The following is an 18536-nucleotide window of genomic DNA, read 5'->3' as shown; positions in this document are numbered from 1 at the left end:
TATATGTAGTGGTAGATGAAGTTACCTGCTCGTTTGTATATATGGGAGGAACCAGTCGTCAGTGGCAACAGCAGGAATCCACAGTGCAGAGGAGGTAAGTCTGAGCGTCGAGCCCTCTCGTCCCTTGGTTTGTTGGTCTCACTGGACTCATTTTGCGTTTACTGTGATTTGTTGTTTATGGCTTCAGAAGCCATCAAGGTGATTTGGAGACAGACAGTTTCTAATTAATGTTCACAAGAATTGAGCAACTAAATCTATTGGGCATCTTTGGGAATAACTAGACTGCAAAAGCGTGGTTTGCACCGAGGGAATGTTGCAAGCTGACACCAGGCTGGTCTGAAGCCAAGCTGTGGTCTGCAAAGCAGAGGTAGGGAGACCCCTGGGTTGTTTTCTCAATAGCTTGCACACAAAATGAGTTTCATGTGTAAGTCTAAGGGTTGTGAGGTTTGATTTATTTTAAGCCACCAGCTCTGCAACCTCCGCTGGGGGTTTGAAAATCCAGCCCATATTCTGGCTGTTCCCTTAATGCTGGTGTGAGAGATGTTCAGGCTTGAGCGTAGCTGGGTCCTTACTCCAGATGGCTCTTGCTCTCCTGCTGTGTTCAAGCACTTTCAACGTAGTCCATGAAAGCAATTAGCAAACATTAGCTTTGAACCAGGGCCGTTACAGGGAGAGCAAACAAAGCATTACACCGTGAATTGTCCCAGCATTTGAGGGGAGAGAATGAGAGAAATGCAGAAGGCATGTGAGGCTGTAGGATTATTATAAAGGTGGGGTTTGGCCCTTCACCACCATAAAATTCAGTGCCCAAAACTGCAGAGGATAGATGTGTCGGCGCCGAGTCCTGCATCCACCCCCAGCCGTGGGCTATGAAACCCTCACGGAACTGAACAGTGTTACAAACGCCTGTGGGCACTGCATGCCGCAGGGCAGGTGCTACAGCAAGAAAGGGCTCTTTTGATACAATCACTGCTCTTAAAACTCAGCATTACCTGTGGTCTACACCAATTTTTTTCTGCCAAAAGCTCTACTCTGAGATTCCTTTTGTCTAAGGCAACCACAAGAACACGGTCAGCTGTTCTCGGAGCTGAGGTTTTCTCCAGTAAATTATTTCACAGTGTATTCTTACAGCTGGGTTTATTTTTCAATCACTTTGGAAAGTGATTCTCTGGACTTGCTTTATTTCAAATATTAGGACAATTTTAAAATAACCACACAACAAACTTTCGTCACTTGTTTTCTTTTATGCACAAGTAATCAGTCAAGGCGGGTAAAACACACAGAGAAGAGCAGTTCAGGGAGGAGAACAAGTACAAGAGCAGATGCACTTTCCCACTGCTGACATTCATCGGTTTTATTTTTACTGCAGGCTGGGCAGGCCCTCGGCGGCCTCAGCACGGATGTCCCGGGGGCTGGGCAAAGGTGAGAAATGCTGCAGTCCAGATTTTGTTATTGTGCTGCTTGAAGAAAAGAAGTAAAGATGGACAGGGAGAACTGCTGGTACTTCTTCAAGTCTTTGTCTAAGTTCTTGATAACGTGTGCAATTACATAGGTGTTTACAGATGAAACTTTGACAAGGACTGATTTTTAGACTATGAGCAAGATTATTAATAATAGGCAAAAAAATTATGCCTATGTGCAAGTATTTGGTTTAGGACTATTGTTGGTATCCTTGCTGATGCGTGGCGTGTTCAACTCTCTCACGTTCAGATTACTTGCGTAAGAGGAAGTTCTACATTTTTCTCCATTATACCGTCACGGTACGTAGTTCTGCATAAGAAGACTTGTAAGCGCAGGCTGAGAAGCTATGGCGCAGAAGAGGAATATTGCCAGGCAGTCGGAGCCGGAGGAGAGGCAGGTGGCCGAGGGGGAGGTTTGGGGCAGCGCGAAGCCTGGCGAGGGAACGGGATAGAGGGGCAGGAAGGCGGAGGGCGAAGCTGAGCTCGAGGAGGCTCTCATCCCCCGCTGCTGTAGGCGAAGCTGGTGAAAGATTCCCTTTCATCTGAGGAAGGAGATCTTCCTGCGCCAGCCTCAAATCGAGCTACTTCAAAAACTTTTTAGAGTGTAAAAGAAATTATTTATGTTTGTTACTTAGTAGCAGCTATCCCAACACCCTGAAAGGAGTTAACCATTATACATATTTTATGTTTAATCACATCTTTAGTGACACCCAACCACAACCAAAGGCTTAAATTTCAATTAGAGGGAGATGTATTAAATGTTTAATAGGAATCATTCCTTACAGGGTAATTATATCTTAACGTTCACTGGAGAGATGTTACGTTGGCAACGTAATGTTGATCTGAACAGGGATGTGTTTGGGTTTTTTGGTTTTCTTTTTTTGGTAATATCCAAATGAGAAACAGGAGGATGCTCTGTACATTCGTACTCCAGACACGCCGCCCCTGTGCTGCCCAGCCATGGGCCTGGATCTGGGAAAAAGTGAAATTACATTCATGCGTAGCTTTGAACATGGATTTTTGGATCAAAAATATCATCCCACATATGCTGAGAAGCATCAGGCTGCATGTAGCTTTTACTTCAGCTTTGAACAATTTTAAAACTGGTAACTTACTACTCAGTATTTCAGCTGTAACTAATATGGGAGGGTGAATCTTCAAGACAGATGATCTATCAAGGATATCTTAAAAGTATCTGCTATGGATTTGAGTGCATTTACCAATTTTTAACAAGTTTGGTATGCATGCGAAAGATTTTTCTCATAATATTTAGATCATCGCAAAAATAATCAGTGTTATGCATTCACAACAAGCAAATTATAAACCATGAAGTGAATTTTGAACCCACGCAATTAAAATCAAAGGATGTTAAAATCAAATATCGAATGAGAACAGAGAAATTAGATTTTGAGAAAAGCATCCAAAGCGGGGGGGGGGGGAGGGAACCCTAGAATGCATTTCTCATTTTTAAGAGAATTGCATTGAGATAAATAAAATTAATCCAAAAGACAAAGAATAGCCAAGGCCATATAGAACTATGATCATGAGCAGGAAAGACCTTCAGCTTCACCATGGCTGTATCCCCTCTGCTTTAGCATGGGCTGCTCGAGCCCGAACCACTCGGCAGGACCCATCGCCCCACGCAGGTTTCCTGCTCCTCCTGTCCTCGCTTTGCTTTCTGGAGGCTGCGGCGTGCAGCCGGCAGAGTTCCTCCCCCAGCTCCCCTCCTGGCGTAAGGGGTTGCCAAAGGACCTGACGTGGCCCCTGGCACGTACCAGAAGGCAGGTGAGCTGCTGCCTCTCCTGGGGCGGCTGGGTGTCCGGTGGGCACTTAACTGGGGGGCTGTTGGTTGCTGGATGTCAGTCACGCCCAGGGCATCGCTCTGGAAGCAGGAAGGGCCGCTGGGCCACGCAGCACTGCCTGCGGTTGTAGGATTAGCGGTCCGGTTGTGCGGTCTGTTTCTACACCTTATTTCCTCAAACCTGTTTTGACGCGGGAGCTGGAAACGCTGCTGACAATAACAATGAAAAAAAGCACTCCTCGTTGCAGCAGAAACTAATGAGCAAACAGAAGGCATGAAAGCACCAGGAGCTACTGAAGCTCAGGGCTCTCGGGACTGCCTGCAGAGCTGAGTGGGCAGTGGCTGGAGCCACGACCTCCCAGCTAACCCCACAATAAAATTGGAGCTTTGCCGATGAAACATCGCTGCCGTGAGAAAGAAGGGGGCAGCAAGAGCCAGCAAGCTATACCGACACCTAAGAGCCAGCTGAGACAAAACGGAGTAATCGGAAATCTGATGTTCTTGGCTATTATTTTCTTTTTTGTTATGTTGTTTGGGGCTTTTTGCTTTTGTGGTGGCCCCGAGTACGTATGTCCTGACGAGAAATGGCACGGCTCCCGCTCTGGTGAGCGCACGCTGTGCAACCACGGAGAGAAAACCTGCTCGTGGGTCTTTCAGGCTCCACAACTGCCACGGGGCCGCTCCTCTGCGGGAGAGCACCCCTGGGCTGCTGTCCCAGGTGAGCGCTCCCATGGGAGCAGCAGGTCTGCCTGCGCAGGACAGAACGTGGCTCACGAGAGAGACCAAAGCCTGAATGCAGATGTAAAGATGCCCAAAGTTAAGGACAATGGGCCGGTGCTTCCCAGAGATCAGACATGCTGGAGCAGTCCGGTTTCCAAGCTCTGCACCTGCCAAGGCCAGGGCATTCGGATCGCAAGGCCGCAGGGTCGTTAGGTCCTGCCTCGTTACAAACCCCGTGTGGTGGCGATTCACACAGCTCTGCTCCCGCTGCCTCCTTCGGGGCGGCGTCAAATCTCTCCTGTGCTTCAAACATATAATCCTTACTGGAAAACACAACTGAAATGATTTGCTAATTCAAACTGAACAGAATAAACAATTTTAATTGGGAAAAGCAGGGAAAACTTTGGGAAAGACCAAATCGATGCTTTCCTTTCGAAATGACTAAAATCAGGGATGTGCTGAAATTCGGATGTTTGCTCCGAATGAGGCTGGTCGCTCCGGCCATCCCCTCCCCGAGCACGCCAGCACCCGCCGGGGCTGCGGCAGCCCTGACGGTGATGCTCACCCCAGCGAGGAGTGCTGCAAACCCCAGCCCTCTTCTTGGTAGGAAGACAGACACTCGTAAACCGTTATTGGAGCAGGGGCTGCGACAGGACGGGGTTCGCCCCTGCGTGGGTGGGGGGGTGATCCAGGCAGCCACGGTGGCAGGGTGGGCTTGTGGCCGGCGGCAGAGCACGCAGACGCCAGCCCAGGCGCCCGCGGCTCTCCCCCGCGCAGGGACCTTCCAGCACTTTTTTCTTTGCAGAGAGCGGCTCTGGGCAGCCGCCGGCTCGCAGGGCGGCGCGGGGAGGAAATGAGAACATTATTATTCTTTTCAAGAGAAGTCCAGCACGGTTCCTTGGTGAAATATTAGCTATGGAAAATATCGAGTAACTTTCCTGCCTCCCAGGCACACGTTGGAGTATTTGGAGATGGAAAAAAGTAAAAAGTACAGTGAAACCAGCAGGGTTAGGGGAAGGTTGTTACAGCGTCTAGATTATCAGGCCAAAAGAGTACGAGTGGTTTTAAGGCAGAATGCTAAAAGCTCATTTGGGAGAGGCTCCTAGTTAGTGGGCCATATGTCTCTTTTACACGTATAGCCTCAAGATTCGAAAACATTGGCACCCGAGCAGTTCTGGCGCTGCAGGAGGAGGTGCTGCTGCCCCTGCGGGGAAGCTGTGCCTGACAGAGGTTTGGCATCAATCCTGGGCAGCCATCCATGTCCCATGCCCTCGGGAGCATCCCTGGGGCCCCGTGAGGTGGCAGTTAGAGTGTCCTTCAGGCCAGGAGTCACAGTCCGCATGGGATACGTCTGTGGTTGCTTGTAACGCTTCATTAAATTGACAATGTACAGGTATTTTTGGAAAGTTCTCAGTAACGCAAAACTGCAATCATAGTTACTGACTTCCCTGTCCAGGTTGTTGAGGTTCTTCATGTGGTTCTTGACTACTCGCTAAAGCAAGTATCTTGGAGTTCTCGGTATGAACATCTGCCTCTGAACAGCAGCAAAGAAATGCACGTTTCCCTTTCTTCCAATTAATTACCCCCCAGCTTTATAGAAGATGCATTTTCTGTGTGCTTTGTAAGCTGTGCTCCCCACATGCCGTTTCAGTTAGTTGTAATCAGTCATTTTTGTCAGAGAACAGCCGTGAGGGTGTTGCTTGCCCACTAAGGGATGTTACTTGCCCTGCGATATGTTTTCCTGACCTGCAAGTGCCACGTGGTGTTCCCTATAGTTCTGAGTCACGTTTTAGATGTATTTGCGCAGATTGCATATGGTGTGATATCTTACAGCTGCATAGATACAAATATCCTCACATACATTTTGTATGGTATCTTTTGTTTGAGAAAAGAGAACTGAGTAAGAAATAATTATTATTTTTAAATTTAGGATGGATTTTCTGCTTGGAACTGCTCTGTAATCATGAGGCGATCTCCCATGAGTGATGGCTTGTTTTAATTTGAAAGCTATCGCAAGCTTTGTGCAGGTAACTACGGGCCCAGTTGCATGTTCCTAGTTATGAAAATCTCCAGCTGAGCATATAGATTTTCTTGCATGAGGCATGGTTTTGTACTCTGTAGCATATGTTGTGCTTGCAGGGAGCTGGCGTAAAACAGATTTAATTCTGATTATTCCAGACTAACTGGAGGATCCATTTAAAGGGAGAGAGACCCAGGGGCTTGGAAATGCAACATGGAGGCCTGAAGTGCTCTCTGGAAAGTTTGAAACATTTCTAAAGCCTTGCTTCGCTGCCAGCCCAGTCCAAAACCGTAGCCAAGGTTTTCGGATGTGACTCATGTATCTCGGAGTTTCTGTTTCCCATGTTCAGGTTAAGCCTGGTTTTTGAAAGTATTGAGCATCCCCTGCTGGAAATCAGACCCCTTTCAGAAACCTCAAATGCTCAAAATCAAAGCAATGCTAATAAGATTATGGGCCGTGAGGTTCAGCGTGTTGCACAGGGACTTGGCTCCCTGCGGGCGCTGAAGCGAGGGGTGCGAACGGGGGTTTCCCTTAACAGGGCTGGTGTGGGATTCCCTGCGTGCCTGCGGGGTGCAGGCACAGCAGGCAAGTGGTCCTTGTGAAAGAAAAGGGGTGCTTAATGGACGTTAACAAGTTAAACAGTTACCTGTTAAATATCAAATCAAATAACTTTCTTTGTGCCATCGTTATCTAATTAGCTTATGAAACCTGAGAATACTTTAAAGATTAATTGATTTTTGCCATCTTGTTTTCTTTCCGGGAGGTTGTGCAGCTCGCTCACCACGACTGCCTCGCTGCACCCGGCGTGGGCAAAAGTCACCGCTCAGACGTGGTTAAAAGGGAGCGTTTAATTAGTCATGAGTCTAAGGCAAGATTTCATTCAAGCATAAAAAGCAGCCAGCTTTAAACTCTCACGCCTGGCTGCACGTGAGGCCGGTGAACGTTTCCACAGGGTCTGCCCTGGCCGCTCCCCGCTTCCTCTCCAAACACTGCTGGTCGTGTCCGTGCCCCAAAGGCTCCCCGTGTCCCCCTCCCACTCCGTTTGCTGCCGCACTTCTTCTCCCCACTTCAACGTCAAGGGGAGAGCACTGGTGCAGACTTGCAATCACCTTCTCGGGCTCGTCCTGCAACCCACTGGGTAGTTTTCTTTCTGCCGGGAAGCTGCTGCCCAAGGGCGCTCAGAAAAGCAGCTTTGTGCAGAAGTGACACGTGTCGGTTGCTGTTCACGGTCCGGTGAGACGCGGGCGGCCAGGAAGGCGGCTCCCGAGCAGGGTGGTGGGGCTGGCTGAGCCCAGGCAGCAGATGTGCCGGTGGGCGCAGGAGCATCTCGCCCTTGGCTGGGGCGGCTTCATGGGTGCTGCTGCTGTGCCCCTGCAGAGCTGCGCGCATGAGGGCACCGTCTTGGCCCTTTTACATGGGTGAAAAAGGGGTTTCCTTGACAGCGCAGGTGGGCTCCGGTTCTGGGGGACATCCCAAAGCAGGGAGGACAGCCACCTGCCCGCTGGCATGGGAGCACTGGCACCCCACTCACACGGGTGCCCCAGCACCGGCACACCTTGCCCTTGTGCTTCAGAAGGGGCTTAGGAATAGCAGGTTTCAACTGTGCGGTAGCTTGGAACCAAAATTCACACTTTTCAGAATAAGTATGGAAATTTTTCAACATTTGTGGTTGTGGGAATGTACCAAAACGGGCCTCCAGGTTCCTCTGCTCAACTGCAGAGCGGTGCCGGCTCGGAGGAGGGGGAGGTATTCCCACAGCTAGAAGTGGGGACACTCCAAACAGCCGCGTGATGAATTTAGCCAGTGAATAATTAGCTGATTGCTGCGATGAAGGCCTGAAGCACTGCTGTAGAAATTGGTATGAGCTCCTGTACCTGCCTTCTCCGTGGAAGCTCAGCTCTGGCGAGGAGCCCAGGCTGGCCGAGGAAGGAGCGGTGGCCCTAGGGGGACGCGCCTCTCGGGTGGGGGCAGGCTGGGCAGATGGGGCCGAGAGCAGCGCTCTCCCCGGGGAGCGCGTGGCCGGGGCACGTTAGGAAATTGTATTAAACACAGAAGTGATCAGCAAACTTTAGAGGCTGAGCTGTTTTGTCCAATTATTTTCGATTTGTGCTGCAAAATCTTCTCTGTCAAATCCTTCCATTACAAGAAGGATGCATTTCTTTGCATGGCTGAGCATTTGCAGATGAAATTCGTATAGACTATGGATAATTTAGATGTCTAAAGGTCTACATGTTTAAACTTTGGGAAGAGTGAAAGTGGAGAAATAAAACGGAAACAGGGAAAAATATAAATTTACCTCTCGATGAAAATGGGGCAGCCACTGAGAATTAAACATGGAGAAGGCCAATATGGGATCAAATTTTGACATTAAACCTATTCAGTCCCCTCGGATATACAGGAGCAAAACGATCAGAAGTGTGCATTGGCAAAACAGAATCAACACACTAAAAAACGTTTCTTTTTTATTCATTTTTAAATCCACTGAAATATTCTTTTTTTACCTCCTTAAGTTGTACAGACAGATTCGGACTAGAATTAGGCTCTTTTGCACCATAATAAAGCATAAACCATAAGTCAAAGACAGAAATCGAGCAAGGACTCAGGGCACAGCGATGTTCTTGCCCAGTGGCAATAGGAAGAATTTGGCATTGACCCTGACTAGTGCTGTTACGCTTTTTCTTGGTCATTTTATATAGGATGAATAAATCCAGTGTTGCTGATGTTTGTGGCTGCTAATGGCAAACCTTCCCTGGAGACTCCCTGACGGAGATCTGGGCTTCACCAAGCTTCAGGCTTGGTGCAGGGACGATGGAGCTGTGAGCCGCTCTCTTTCCCAGGTTTTCCTGTGAGTGACAGGTCGGGGCGGGCAGGCTGCCGCGCTTCTCCTCCAGCCCCGGCCAGCGGTGCGGCGTTGCTGGTCCTCAGCCAAGGAGCCAGAGCAGCGGTGCGACATGGTGCCTCGTGGCAGGCAGGGGTGAAGGTGCAGCTAGCAGATGCATCAGAGGGGGAGCAGAGCGTCATAAGGATGGACGTCTATGGGTTAGGAGGAGTACGATGCCAGGCAAAAAGGAAGGGTGTTTGTTTATTGCTGAGTAGTAATAGAAAGAGACTTCCCACCTCCAGCCACATTCAGTCTTGGTCCTCTGCCTCCATCTCCTCCCCCTAAAAAGTGAAACCTGCGGCACCCCACCACGTTCTGACCAGCACGTGTGGCGGGGGGGGAAGCCTCAGCGGGGGGCAGCGGTCCCGCCGTGCCAGTGCAGGGTGCGGATGTTACAGCGCTGCTTTTGCGCATGTTTATGGGAAGCTGGAGCCCGGTACTTGTGCTCTGCCCGTTGGGTTTAGCCCCAGAGAGGGGAGACTCGGTCGTCTTGCAGAGGGGCTCCCGTGCCGCTGGGAGGCATGACACACCTCCAGCTGCAGCGCGTCGTAGAAAATATCCACACGCTTACTGCTGATGGATTTTCAAAGACAAAATGTTGTGATTTGGAGAAAAAAAAAAAAATGTTAGTTTTACTGGAGTAGCAATGAGTCCTCTGTGGTTTTTTTTTCTCTCTAACCTTCAGGGGAGCAAGAAAGCAGGTTTGGCAAGTGAGACAGCTAGAAAAGCTGTTCAGCAACGGCGGTAGCTCTGCGGGTGTCATTTTCTGCTGACGGCAGGTTTCATAACGTGCCTTCTCTGCTCGCAGCGCAGCCCCTTCCCCAGGGACCCCCTGCAGCAGCCGCGTACACGCACAAGTATCTCCTGTCACCGTGCTGGGCAGGGGCAGGGAGCTGCAGCGTATCAAGCAGCGGCAGGATAAAGAGCCGAGCTCCTCCCGATTTTGGATGAAGCTGCTCCGCAAGGCTTCGGCGTTTTGTTTACATGTTTTCTGTGGCAGCGCTACTTGGTATGCAGTTCGTGCAGTCCACTGAAAGACAGCACATGCTCCCGCAGTGATATACGGTTATTGCTGTGGGGCTGCTTGAGCCCAGCAGCTGCCAGGAACCCCACCTCTGTGGTCGAGTATTTTTCCTCGTGAAAAGGTCGGATAGGGCTGAAGGTGAATACAACTTTACCCAGTTCAATGTCCTACAAAGCACAACTTGCCAAAGCGGCTCAGGTGTGAGAAGCTCTGTCCTTTCTGTTAAATGACTGTAAGCTGAAGTATTTCAGAGTGAAAACCACACAGCTATAGTTGTTTGTCGTAGGCACGGGAAGGTACGCTGAACGTATGGCCAGCCAAACTCTGCAGCCTACGAGTGTGCCACGGCTGAGAGGCCCCGAGCGTCTTTCCCACCCGCGGCACGCGGAGCGGCAGCACCCCCGGGCCGGTGGCCCTGCAGGGCCGGCAGCGCAGGCGCATGTCTTGGACCCCGCAAATTTCCAAATACGAGGTGGCATGCATGGAGCTCTGTCTGCTTTCGGGGAACATGGTGACCAGTACAGCCAGCAAATTTAGCCTTGCCAGGTTTTCATCATCCAAAGCTCCTGACTCGTCTCCTCCACCTGCCCATCGATCCCTGGCAGGGAGCCGCAGCGGGAGCAGCAGTGCGAGGTTACAAGACAAACGGGTTTCCTCTGAAGTCTCTGGTACAACAAAAGGTCCGTGCCCGCTCTGGTCCGGTTACAGTGGAGCGGCGGGCATGGGATCAGAGCAGCAGATGTCTTCAGCGGCAGCTGGGGTAAGCTAATTGCTGAGCTGGCAAGCGCTCCCTGTCCATCCGAACCTGCCAGCTGCAGGATCAGCAGCGATGATATAATTACACACGAGTGCTGTTGCTCGAGTACCTGATCCACTTGCTGGAGAAACAGAAACATAAATTTGAAACCAACGCTGGAGGGTTGCTGCTATGTTTTAAGTCCTTGGATGACTCCAAAATGGAGGGGATTTGTATTTTGGTTCTAGCAGTTTTGCTCACCACACATTGTCCCCAGCACGGGGGCACCTGCACTGTTATTTAAGCCTGGGGTCAAGCCCATTTCTGAGCCCAGCTTTGCCCACTCCTTCCCATTTGTACGTTGTTATGCCCTCAGCCACATGCACCTCTCTGGAGGGCAGGAAAAAACCCAGCATAAGTTGATGCTTCTTGTTGATGCAATCCGGATGGGCTGGAGAGAGGACGGCCACAACCCGCCAGGAGCTTTGCCAAGGTTGATGCCAGCACGTCGAGCCCAGGCTGCCGCCAGCCCGCAGCGGGCAGGGGAAACGCAGCAGGGCCTGACGCGCTCCTCCCCTTGCACTGTGATTTCATGAGAGATCATGGATGCTGCGGGCTTTGTTTGCCACCTGAAAACTCAAATTCATTTCACCTCTCTGCACGCAGCCTGAATTGCACAGAGGCCTCTGGAGAGGATCCCAGGAGGTGACAGCAGGGCTGCCTGTGACTCCTGCGGCTCCCGGTCCCCAGCCTGGTGCCTGTGTCACTGGAAAAATAAGCGTAGCTGCATATTCCTGCAGGTCTTACAGCAAGTCCTACCTGCCCTTGCTACGCACGGCACGTTGCTGTAGGTCAGAGCGGGGAGCGAGCACAGCGTGAACTACAGGAACCACTTCGTCCTCACGAAGCGCTTTTTGAGGATGCTGCTCCCGAGAAGGCAGCACTGCCCACGTGGGAACGTGCCCGAGGGCAGAGCTCCTCGCCTGCATCCCTGTTTTTCTCTCAATTCCAGCAGTTTCTGCCCAACTTCCCAGTAGCTGCTGGGCAGCAACATCTTCTCGCAGACCCGATGGTCTTCCTCATGATAGCCCTCCTCTGACACCCTCTGGAAAAAATAAAGCCAATTTATCTCTCGTTTAGAGCATCTCGCACCAGCTTTCCTTTCTTCCTCCAGCCTCCAGCAGCAAAGCGGTGAAGTGCACACAGCCGGAAGGGCTTTTTTTCTCAAATATTCCTGAGTCACTGTTGAGCTGCTGGAAAGTGAATGGTCTCAAAGTAAAAGGTGTGTTAAATTATTTTCCTGCTGGCTTTCTGGCATTCTCAGTTTTGTATTTTGAAGTAAGTTGGGGGGGTGGGAAGGATGTTTCACAGTTTTTTGCATTTTACTGCCAGCAGAAGGATCACTGTAGGGACTAGGTGATGAGAGCAGCGCAGAGGATTGTGTTCCCTTCCTAATGCAAGATTCATGCCCGGTCTGTCTCTCCTTACGCTCCCGGGATGCTGGTGCAGGCGCTCCGCTCCAGCAAGCCTCCCCGGGCAGGGGCAGCGGGCTCTGCTGCCGCCTTTCAGGAGAGCTTTGTTTTACCTGCTCGTCCATCGCAGCTGTTGGCGTACTTCGTTAACAGCGGGGGTCTCGCTGGCCGTATCAGCTTCCATTTGGAAATTTAATTTGCCTTTGAGAAATTGCTAATTCTTTTCCAGATGCACAGAGCAAAAATGAGCGATTCACCCGGCGCTAAGGGAGAGGTGAACTGCTGCCCAGCCAAGGGCGACCCTTCCCTCTGTGCCGCGGAGGCGGTCGCTGGCCTTTTCGGGTAAACCAAAGGAAAGGGGCTCTGTCCTCCTTGGCCCTTTTGGAGAAAACCAAAGCCCGAGGCAAACGAGGGGGCAGGAAGGTTTTCCGATGATGCAGCGATATTGTGTTGACAGTGATTTGTGCAGCGTGTAAGAGGCCAGCTCTGCTCTGAAAAACGAGCCCCTGAATGAATAAATCATGGGCCCTCTCTTAGTAACTTGACAACTCGGTCCAGCCCTCCTGGTGATGGGAGCTGGCCGAAGCCCTGCGTGCGGGGAGGGACTCCTGTTGCCCAGAGGCTTTTAAGGGGAGGGTCCGCCCGCCACTGGGTTAGGAGCTTCTCCGCAGGGCAGGCGCTTTGGTGGGGGAGCGGGGAGCCTTGCTGTGTGGCGCGGGACCATGGAGGGAAACACGCACCTCCTCCAGGTCATCCGCAAGATGCGTTCCCAAATCAACAAGCTGGAGAGGGAAAACAGGGCCCTGAGGGGAGAGCTGCAGGTCTGCGGGCAGCGAGCTGCGCCACTGGAGAGAGAGGCAGCAAGAGGAGGTGGGAACGGCCATGTGAGGATCCTCGCCAATGGTGGGGAAGGACCAGCATCTCCAGCATCCCTGCACGGAAGCTTGGTGGCCGGTCCTGCTCTGGCACCAAAGGAGCAGACAGGTACGGAAGAGCCAGGGCTGTCCATGGCACCTATGTGTGCTGCCCGGGCAAGATCCCCCAGCCCGGCTGTTAGGTGTCTGCAGGGAATGGGAGATGAGCCGCTAGCTGTCTGTCTGGTTACCTTGATGGAAGTGCTCTGGCCTCCTTCAGTGCCCACAGCCAAACCCACCTTAACCAGGTGTCTCATTCTGTAATCTTTTTGGGGGGTACCTGCATCCCTCAAGCTGAGCTTAGTGGAGTACTGTGCTGCAGCTCAAGCAAAGAGTTCAACTCAAAGCGTTCAGTTTGTTTAAGCAGAATTTGACTTACTGCTTTGAGTTTTCGTGGGCATGGACTATCTTGCCCATACCTGTCCCCTGTCTGTTCCAGACAGAAAAGGACCAACAGTTGTAATCATGCCGTAACCTCTCTTGCCTTAGTAAAAGATGAGAAAAACTCTACAAATACTAACGAATCGTGATGGGTTGCGTACATCACGCCAGATGTGCAGTTTCTTTTTGCAGAGAATGCAGTTTGGCTGAGGGAGAGAGCGGCCAATATATAGGAATACACTCTCTTCAGAATTATATCAGAGGGGAAAAATGGCAACATTCCTCAATTATAGAGGTTTGTTTGGGACTTCTGGAGGATTTAATGAAGCAGGAATTAGAGCAAAATGTTGTTTGGTGAGAAGTAGTTACCTAGAATTGGATGTGGTTATTGGCAGGGTCAGGCTGCTAGGTATGGTACGTGCTTGAGGCCTGTTGCCTCCTTGTCTGGTGTCTGTCACGTCCCGTCTGCTGGAGAACTGCTTCGCTAACACAACTTCTTGGCATTAGCATGGGGTGTGTTATGAGTTGCAGCTGCCGCTACAACCCACGTGCTCCACAGGTCTGGTGGCTGACCTAGCCTCAGCTCTCAACCAGCCTCCTGGAGAGGTCCAGGCTGTGGAGAAATGCCCCCACAAGTTTTGACAGAGACGAGTCTATGAAAACGAACGAGATGAGAGGCTGAACAGCACCAGTGGTTTTACGTGGAGCTAGACGGGTGCTGCAATCGAGTGACGCCTACCGCAAGCCCAAGCCCACTGAGCCCCGCGGTCAGGTTACTCACCTGGGGCCTCTTGCCAATAGCTGACTGCTCTGTCGGCGAGCGAGACAGATGTGCAAAGTGCTTTCCAACCTTGTGGCTTTTCCTCTCCAGCTGCCTTCTAGGGGAAGGGGCGGGACGCTAAGGGGCTGTTTGGCCTCCTCTGCCTTTCGGCCTCCCCATGTACAAAACTTTTTTGAGCCAAAAGAAGTGACTAAAAGTACATCGAGGATATCTGAATTCTCATTGTTGTTCCTAACTCTGCTTTTGCCTCTGCTACTCAGATACCACCATGACCGTGCGGCGCTACTCCACCGCTTCACCAGCGCCCGCTCCTTCCAGCGCGAGGTCTCACCGGGCCGGCCAGAGGCTGCCGAGCCACGGGCTGCCGGACACGCCGGGCAGTGCCCAGCCACCAGCCCCTCCTGCTGCAGCACCGCTCACCCGTGGGGAGGAGAAAGGGCTTGGAAAAACCCCGGCCAACTGTCTCCCCTACAGTCATTCCAGCAAAATGAAGCTGTTTCAGGAGCGTGTCTGTAAGTGCAGGTGGGTTCAGTTTGCCTGCACAGCATTGCAGGTTTCACCTAATAACATATGGACGTTGCTTTGGGTTTTAGTTCGTTATCAGCAAAATCTTTGTTCGAATGTATATGGGCATTGAGCAGACAGGAGACCTCTTTTGGGTAACTTGTCCTGCTCCTCCTTGCGATGCGTGAAGATTGCCAGTGTTAGCAGTTTAAATTTACTCTAGAAAGGAGAGGCTGAGGGGAGAGGGAAGGGGGTTGAAGTCTTCTCTCCGTTAAAGCCAGGCAGAGTTTTGCAGATTGATGTGTTGTTCTGACAAGCTGAGCTTGAAAGGGATTTTTAAACTTTGAACAAAAAGCATGGAGATATCAAGGAACTCTGAACTATGCTTTTGAAAGTGTGATTAATATGGCTCATGGATTTACATGTACTGTATCACATTTCCCCTGTAATTGAAGCATTACAAGTTAATGCTTTCAGTCTTGAGAAAAATATTCTCAGGACAGCTTCTGAATTAAGTGAAATGGCTGCTGGACAACCCCTGAGTGTCTCTGCTGTTGATGAGAAGCTTTCCAACACAGGGCAACAATCAAAGGTAGAAGCACCAATAATGAGACTGTGATGTACGATAGCCCCGGTCACCTCCTGCTGATGATATTTACCCCTGGGAATCCATGTAGATTGCTGGTTTTAGAGCTGATCGTGCTGTGCTTAAAAGAAAAAGAGTCCAAATGGCCTCGAAGTGTGTGCGTTTGAACAGGGAGAAGTCCATGGGTCTGCCCAGCCACGTCCCGGGGCAGGACTCCAGCGGGGGCTGCATGGCTGTACCACCCTGGCGTGGTTTAACCCCAGCCGGCAACTCAGCACCACCCAGCCGCTCGCTTGCTCCCCCCTGGTGGGATGGGGGAGAGAATCGGAAGGGTAACAGTGAGAAAACTCATTGGTTGAGATAAAGACAGTTTCATAGGTAAAGCAAAAGCCATGTGCGTGCAAGCAAAGCAAAACAAGGGATTCATTCACTCCTTCCCATCGGCAGGCAGGTGTTCAGCCTTCTCCAGGAAAGCAGGGCTCCATCACGCATTACGGTTCCTTGGGAAGACAAACGCCATCACTCCGAACGGCCCCCCCTTCCTTCTTCTTCCCCCAGCTTTATGTGCTGAGCATGACGTCATATGGTATGGGATATCCCTTTGGTCAGTTGGGGTCAGCTGTCCCAGCCGTGTCCCCTCCCAGCTTCTTGTGCACCCCCAGCCTGCTCGCTGGTGGGGTGGGGTGAGGAGCAGCAAAGGCCTTGACTCTGTGTAAGCCCTGCTCAGCAACAACCAAAACATCCCTGTGTTATCAACGCTGTTTCCAGGACAGATCCAAAACAGAGCCCCATATCAGCTACTCTGAAGAAAATTAACTCTATCCCAGCCACAACCAGTACGCACCCTCACGCAGCAACGCGCCCTCAGAGCAGACCAGTGCACAGCCCCTCGCGCTCCCCGTGCAAACCTGCTCAGGAGCCCAGCTCCTCGCTGAGAGGCTGGAGGGGACAACAAGGTCAAGTTTTCACAGGCACCTAGGTTTTCTTGTAAGGACATTTGAGGGCCAGATGTTTTACAGCATTTAAACACCTAAATTTAGTCCCTGGCAGGGAACTCGTATTGTTTTCAAAAGCACCCTGACCCCGTAACTCTGGTTTTCAGCATATGCTCCACTGGGTTCAGGGAAACTTAAGACTCTCGGTGCACATAAACGCTTCTGAGAGGTTTGCCCTGAAGCACCTCACGTGTGTGTTAGGAAACACGTGGTCCATGTGCAGGAGAAGGAATGGCAACGACAAATGCTGCTGCTTTCTCATAAGGGGAAAGAGGGTTTTCAAAGCAATCGAAATAGCAACGTACATCTATTACAACTAATGCCTTGGGACCTACAGATTTAAAAGCACCGGTTACCCAGCGGCCAAAGGCACAGTGCTGATCATTTTATCGTTATCTTTAGAGCTGCCTTGTCAGCTCTGAACAGCAGCGAGTGTGGCACCGTGACTCATGTCTCCTCAGCGCTGCCTGCTTTAGGAGAAGAAACGGCTATGGAAAAAGCTTTTTACCTAAACCCCCTCCATAGACTGGTCATATCCTGAAGTATGCAGCTTTGTGTTTCTTATAGGAAAAAGAAATTAATATATTTTCTGGTCATATTGGTGGAGGTTTCCCTTATATGCATAAAGGTCTAACACAGACAGAAATCTTAGTAAGCTTTTACGTAGTAGAATTATATGTGGCAATGAGTTCAGCAAGCTAATTAAGCTTAATTTTTTACAGTGATGACATTTTTGCTTCCCAGCATGCTAGGCCTTGACAGGTTTTTCTATTCTTTGTTGATAGTAGTTTTCTCACATTTTGCTCCAAAGCTATAATCCTGTGTATTGAATACTTCTGCTTTAAAATTAACTCTTTAGAGGTAGCACCTTGGATTTATCTAGCGTGCAGTTGCATCCAAGTAATAAAATAACAGCACTGCTAACAAATAGTCACTAATTTGCACATCTATGACATTTTTCATTCATATATGCTAAAGCATTATTTATACCACAGGATTCCCACTTTTTGTGGGAAAATTAGAAAAAAGACTAAATATTTGAATATGCAAGGCAGGATAAGAGAGGCTGAGAATTGTTTTCAGGGCTACTATAGTAAAATTACAAAAGGTACAAGGCCCATTTGGTACAAATGTCACCGTTGGGGTGTGCAGGCTTGGTGGTTTCACCTTCCAGTGGGACAGGTCCAACTGGCAGGTTGAGAAGGGGCGAGGAAATCGCAGAGGTCCTCCCCACTGCGGGACATCCTCCAGTAACCATCAATCAATACTTTCATAGTTTCATGATTTTCCTTTCTTGTGCTCCTCAAGGGCCTGAGCAGTCGCAGAGGAGGGTTAGAACAAAAACCAAAGCTCTGCAAAACCCAATCCTTTTGCTTGCCAAGCAACCACTTTCGGGACAGATAAAGGAGCATGTTTCTCCCTCTGCTTTCACAGTCAGTGTAATTTATCAAAAGCACAATCACCACTTGGAAACCACTGCTCTCACACCCGCTCGCGGAGCTGGCTACCGATGTATATACACAGAAAGCCACTGAAGGACCCCCTGGGTCCATGTGGGTGCCTGTGCACCCCAAGGGTTCCGCACGCGCCGACAGAGAGATGTGAGGCAGATGGAAAGAGGCAGATGCTTCCAGCAGACAGACAGAAGGGCAGACAGCACTAGGCTTGGTCCCTTGGGAAGACTGTGTGAACCCCGTCCCAGCGGGGCATGAAATCCTGCCTCCATGCAGCAGGCAAGTGCTGAAAGCATTTACCTTTTGCTTGCTGGTTTGGTTTTTTTTTTACTTTCTTTGCACGTTTTATACATTTGTAATCCTCATAATGCTTTCTCATTTTTCTCCAGGGGTAAAGTAAAGGCCGTTAGTTTCCTCTTACCATCATATGCTGAAAAGCAAGGTTCCCTCAAAAGCCCACAAAATCAGAGCACAAAACGGTTAACCACCATCGCTGAAAAGGATACGTGAGCCAGTGAATTTTTAAAGGCCCATTGACTCTCAAGATAAATTGGCCTTAAATGATAGCTGTGTGTCAGGTTCCTTTCCTGCAAAACGCTTTGGCAGGATGCCTGCAGAGAATCACCCAGCCTGTGTTTCGGGTCACTGGCCCGATGTTTAGCATGGAAATGGAAGCCACGACAAAGCCGGCTGGAAGCCCATACACCGTGATGAAGCCACACGATAGCAAAGGTACCTCCACAAAGTAGCTTCTGCGCGACATGCCTCAAGGATCCCTTACCTTAGGACTGCTGCAAACAGGGTGTT

The 18536-nt window shown here is 50.4% G+C and overlaps 1 protein-coding gene across 1 annotated transcript; it reads left to right on the top strand.

Annotated features, from left to right (window-relative positions):
* Positions 1-12836: 12836 nt before the first annotated feature.
* CCDC195 (coiled-coil domain containing 195) lies at positions 12837-18239 on the top strand. The gene is made up of 3 exons (XM_075157693.1): positions 12837-13098; positions 14451-14712; positions 18119-18239. The coding sequence occupies exons 1-3, from the start codon at positions 12837-12839 to the stop codon at positions 18237-18239; spliced, it is 645 nt and encodes a 214-aa protein (XP_075013794.1).
* Positions 18240-18536: the final 297 nt, after the last annotated feature.

Source organism: Calonectris borealis, chromosome 9, assembly GCF_964195595.1.
Source record: "Calonectris borealis chromosome 9, bCalBor7.hap1.2, whole genome shotgun sequence".
NCBI lineage: Eukaryota > Metazoa > Chordata > Aves > Procellariiformes > Procellariidae > Calonectris > Calonectris borealis.
The sequence above is the reverse complement of the archived record's forward strand: the minus strand, read 5'-3'. Positions and strand labels throughout refer to the sequence as shown.